The 5,412-nt window shown below is 53.7% G+C and overlaps 1 protein-coding gene across 1 annotated transcript; it reads right to left on the minus strand.

Moving 5' to 3' along the window:
• Positions 1–3,193: 3,193 nt before the first annotated feature.
• LOC119277150 (beta-glucuronosyltransferase GlcAT14A-like) lies at positions 3,194–4,746 on the minus strand. Its single transcript, XM_037558386.1, has 2 exons — positions 4,128–4,746; positions 3,194–4,032 (listed from the first exon to the last, which is right to left on the minus strand). Exons 1-2 carry the CDS (start codon positions 4,684–4,686, stop codon positions 3,371–3,373), a joined length of 1,221 nt encoding a protein of 406 aa, XP_037414283.1. The 5' UTR covers positions 4,687–4,746; the 3' UTR covers positions 3,194–3,370.
• Positions 4,747–5,412: the final 666 nt, after the last annotated feature.

The following is a 5,412-nucleotide window of genomic DNA, read 5'->3' on the forward strand; positions in this document are numbered from 1 at the left end:
AGTTCTTCTTCTGCTTCTTCGATCAGGGGATAGGTTCCAGGTCAGCAGCCTGGGCTAGCAGGGTGGATGTCGTTTGAGTTTCTGTTTGTGTTTCATCCGTAGTCGGATGATGTTCTTATGTATTGTGATGTTGTATTCGTGTGGCATTGTATGCCTCTTGTATGTATCCCCATCTATTATGTAATGTTGATGTAATGATATCCACCTTGCAAAAGCGTTTCAATATGCGGCTCTATCCTTGGTGGGACCTTCGAGTTCCTTTTGGATAGGGTCGCATATTGGGCGTGACAAGCATCTTCATCAGAAGTGAGCCGACTGGTTCTTCCGGCAGTGGGGCCGGACAGTAGATCCGCCCCGCCTTCCTTGACCAGCCCTAGGAAACTTGTGGGAAACACATTAAGCATTTTCTTAAGGATATGCTAATAAAACATATGAATTTTCAACGTACGATTACTTATCGAACTTGCAGGGCGGGACAGTTGGTACCCGCGGTCCTCGGCGAAGTCCGGCCACGATTTGTCGGACTTGTAAAGCACCTTCCAGATACCCTCGTGCGAGGAGCCGAAGAGATCTAGCAGGGTCTGGTGGTTGGCCAGGTCGAACTCCCATAAATTGCAAGCCCAGTGTTGACAAGGTAGAATTCGGCGAACTAACATCACTTGGACTACATCGACGAGCTTGATGTTCTTGTCTTCCATATCTTGAACGCGCGTTTGGAGCGCCGATAGTTCGTCATACGAAGCCCAGTCCAGGCCCTTCTTGGGCCAGGACATAAGTCGCAGGGGGGCTCCGGATCTGAACTCCGGAGTGGCGGCTCATTCCTTGCCACGTGGCTTAGTGATGTAAAACCACTGCTGCTGCCACTCCTTGATGGAATCATTGAAAGTACCTATTGGCCATGTAACATTGGGCATCCTGCTCACCACGGCACCTCCGCACTTGGCGTGCTCGCCGCTCACTACCTTGGGCTTCACGTTAAACACCTTCAGCCATAAGCCAAAGTGTGGCGGGATGCGGAGAAAGGCCTCACACGTGACGATGAATGTCGATATGTTGAGGAAGGAATTTGGGGATAGATCATGAAAATTAATCCCGTAACAATACATGATGCCGCGAACGAATGGGTGAAGGGGAAACCCTAGCCCGCGGCAAAATGAGGGAGGAATACCACCCTCTCGTGGGGTTCTGGAGTGGGGATGATCTGTCCCGCCGTCGAAAGACGGTGGCCAATTCTCTTGTCCAGATACCCGCCCCCCCCCCTCCCCGAAGCTTTTTGATATCCTTCTACCGGACGGTAGAGGCCATCCACTTGCCTCCTGCTCTGAATCCGGACATTTTCGGGAAGCCTTTTTGGGCGGAGAAGACGAACGCTTGGGCACTAGGGCTCGAGCGAAAAGGAATGGATGAGCAGAGGAAGAAAAAGGCGTGGGTGAAAGAGGGAGTTCTTTTCCCCTTATAAAGGCAGCGCAGATCCTGCGCCTCTCCACTTGCCCGGTAAATTCGCTTATTCCCCAAGAACCACGATCGATGGCACGGTTGGGTTACCCACACCCGTATTGATGAGAATCCCGTAATAAGGGGACACGATCTTTGCTTCGACAAGACATGCCGATAAAACTACCTCGCGATATGTGCGGTGGCTGGTTGTGAAAAACGGTTCGAATAATGACCGGGCCGTGGCGTGATGTCACGCTATTGAAAGTTGTCAGCATATTAGATTTGTGGAATATTGTTCTCTCTACGGTGGTATGTGGAATTTGTTTTGCAGAGCCGGACACGACTCTCGTGTTCAAAATCTTCTATGGAGTATTCGGAGAAGGAACCCGCCTTGCAATGCCGAAGACAATCTGCGCGCCGGACTCATCGTCATTGAAGCCTGGTTCAGGGGCTACTGAGGGAGTCCGGGATTAAGGGGTCCTCGGACAGCCGGACTATATACTTTGGCCGGATTGTTGGACTATGAAGATACAAGACTGAAGACTTCGTCACGTGTCCGGATCGGACTCTCCTTTGTGTGGAAGGCAAGCTTGGCAATTCGGATATGTAGATCTCCTTCTCTGTAACCGACTCTATGTAACCCTAGCCCCCTCCGGTGTCTATATAAACCGGAGGGTTTAGTCCGTAGGACAACAACAATCATAATCACAGGCTAGCTTCTAGGGTTTAGCCTCTACGATCTCGTGGTAGATCAACTTTTGTAATACTCATATCATCAAGATCAATCAAGCAGGAGGTAGGGTATTACCTCCATCGAGATGGCCCGAACCTGGGTAAACATCGTGTCCCCCGCCTCCTGTTACCATTAGCCTTAGACGCACAGTTCGGGACCCCCCTACCCGAGATCCGCCGGTTTTGACACCGACAATGAGTATCTCTAAGGTGTTAGCAAACTTAAAGATCTTCAATATTAGTAGGAAAGCTAATACGGTGGCACAAAATTGCAAAGTTTAGTTTTATTAATAGGTCTGATGGTGTTCTTATTAATAGTGTTTCGTTCTGTGTGGCAAATGCTGTAATGAATGATTGTATGAACATTGTAATTTAATCAATGCATGGGTTGGGTTAAAAGAGATTAGTAAACATAACTGGTGAACATTGGCTGAGAAGGAACTCCCAGCAAACGCCCTCACAGCTGTTCGATCTATGAAAACTGTTTTTCTAAAATGCCTTATCCAATGAGGAATAGACATGCTAATTTGAAAAAATGCCACCCTCTAATTAAAAAAATTGCATAGAAATCTTTCGTAAATGTCATTCTCGCCCGTGAACGTTAAGGGCTAGTTTGGTAACCCAGGGTTCCCGGCCCCTTCCCCGGGTGCGAAGCCCACGCGGGAAAACCTGGCCCGGGCTAGCTGTGTGGACATTTGGACCGTCGAAGCCCCGAGGTTTTCTCGGCCCGATCCTCGCCATATCCCCGGGATAGGATCCATGCCTCGCGACATCGGGAGACAATTCCCTGTCTCGCTCGCTCGCGGCGTCTCGCTCTCGCCCACCCCTCGCTCACTCCCGGTGCTCCCCTCGCTCCTGCCCAAAGGGTCATCTGAATTTTCCTCGGGATTTTAATTTGACCAAGAATCTTCCACCCTGGTCATCCTTTCCCTGGAAATACCCACCCTCACGTCCAAACAAGGCCTAAGAGAGTCCACCCGCAAAAGAAAAAACGTTAAGAAAGTCCATAAACAATTGATGCCTGTAATGGAAGTAGTACCCCTAAAAAAATGTAATGGAAGTAGAACGGACAATTTGGATCTAGCGTCCCATATACATGTCGGACCATTGCGACTTGGAAGCCGGCCTGCAAAGCAACTGTGTACTACCGCGTACAGCGAGCCACGTGTACCAATTTTCGTACTCGATGCTCAATGCGCCCTCACGGTCCGGCCCCGACAAGGCCGGCCATCAAGCTCGCCAGCCTCTGTCCCGCCTCGCCCTGCCTGACAACGTCAATGTCGCCCCCGACGGAGCACTCCTCGCCCGCGGCCTCCTCGTCGCTGCCGGCGCACCACTGTCCTGGCGTGACGCCGTCGAGCGGTCGCCTGAGCAGCTCCTCATCTATCCTCTGCAGCAGCGCCTCGTCGCCGTCGTCACCGAACCGGCCCGCGAAGGCCGCGCCGCTGCTCACCACGGCGTCGTACCGCGACCGGTGAGGCGGCGCGGCGTCCGGGACGGCGGTCCGGAAGGTGTGGTTGACGGTGCTGTTCTTGAAGCGCGCCGAGTTGGCCATGACCGTCTGGAAGTAGAACTCCATGGGGTTCAGGGCGTTGCTGAAGTACATGAGCAGCGTCCTCGGGAGGTTGTCGGGCGCCACCACGCAGTGCTCTACGAAGGCCCGGCTCAGTATCGTCCAGGGAGAACCTTTGAAAAGCTCGAACGCATCAGGCTTTGGACGGTGCCCCGACGAGAAGGAGATCTCGGCGTTGGTGTTCTGCAGGAGATTCTGGTCCAGAACGACTATCGGCGCGGTCTCGGAGTCCATCCTGTGGTCGATGAAGTTGAGGTCCCTCGGCACGGTGGAGAAGGCGTAGAGAAGGTCTGCGCAGCGCACGCCACCATTGGTTTTGTCAGTGACATCAAGAGGTCATCAATCGGAGCAGGGAAAATGACGAGACGGACGGATTGCAGCTCACCGTCCTGCGATACGAGCGGGTAGTCCGAGGCGGCGAGTGTGACGAGCCAGTCCCAGTCGGGGCCAAGCCTCATGAGAATGGAGGCGCCGCGGAGCACGGCGGCGACGGCGGACGCGCCGCGGCCGTCGACGGGGCTCCCCTTGCCGACGACGTGCACGTTGCCGTACTCGAGGAACGGCTGCTCCGACCTGACGTAGCCGGCCAGCCTCGCCCGCTCGTACGCGCCCGCGCCGGCGTCCAGGTGCAGCAGGTACCGGTTCCTCGGGTGGTACACGGCCTTGAGCAGCCGCGTCATCCTAACGGAGTCGCCGTGCCCGCCGGAGATGTAGTACGCGAGCACCGGCGGGTACCCGTCCCCGCGCCTCGGCACGGTCGCCGGCGGTGCCGTCGACGCCGCGTCGGCGGCGTCCGGGCTGTAGGGGTCATCGTACCCATACGCCGCACCCCTGAGGAAGGAGCTCGACGCATATCCGAGTATCAGCAGGCCGGTGGTGAGCGCGGCTAGCGACGCGAGCCCGGCGCAGGGGGAGCACGTCAGGAGCCAAGAAGCGCGAGACATTGCGTGTATTTGATCAGACCCTCTCGCGGCCGTGCCTGTGCCGGTGGAATGGCCACCGGCGGTCCGGTACTAGTAGTAGCCCTCTTCAGCTTCTGGGTGTCAACGCTTGTGTTAGGTTGGGATCCATCATGGAGAGGCAGCACATAAGCACTGACGCCACCGCGAGGTGCCGATAAATAATAAAAACAGACATGGACGGAGAAGATATCTCCTCTTGATTTCTTGTTTTCTATATTTGTTCCCTTGGTTTCATGTTCTATATTCTTGTGACATAGGGTGTGGATTTTTTTCTTTTTGAGGATCATATGGTATGGAAATTAACATGAACTGTATCTGTATGTTACATGTATAACAAAGGAGACGACGTGCTTCCAAGGAGGCGCGAGCCGGCAGGCCGGGGCGGGCATGTCGCCAATCGTCCCAGCATCTCAAATCATTGATAGCTGATGCATGGAGGATAGGCAATGTCGACGTCTAGCGGCCGGCCGTCGCGTGTGCACGATCAGGGTGTGCTTTGTGGCCGCGAGTGCACCGAAACTACTTTGGGCACGGTAGTCGCTGGAGAAGTGGCAGCGCTTACGTGCTCACGATAGACATTCTGTATAAACCGAAAATTCAATTTCTACCGTTCAGTATTATTTTTTGAATTCGGTTAACAAAATTAAAAACCAAAAATTAGAGCTCCGAATAGTTAACGGAAAATACGGCGTGGGTTTAGGTTTATAC

The sequence above is a fragment of the Triticum dicoccoides genome, chromosome 3B, assembly GCF_002162155.2.
Source record: "Triticum dicoccoides isolate Atlit2015 ecotype Zavitan chromosome 3B, WEW_v2.0, whole genome shotgun sequence".
NCBI lineage: Eukaryota > Viridiplantae > Streptophyta > Magnoliopsida > Poales > Poaceae > Triticum > Triticum dicoccoides.

Coding starts and splice junctions, on each gene's coding strand:
- LOC119277150 (XM_037558386.1), bottom strand. CDS start 4,686: ATGTCTCGCGCTTCTTGGCTCCTGACGTGCTCCCCCTGCGCCGGGCTC. Junction 4,033..4,127: donor CCCGCTCGTATCGCAGGACG/GTGAGCTGCAAT, acceptor TGCGCTGCGCAG/ACCTTCTCTACGCCTTCTCC.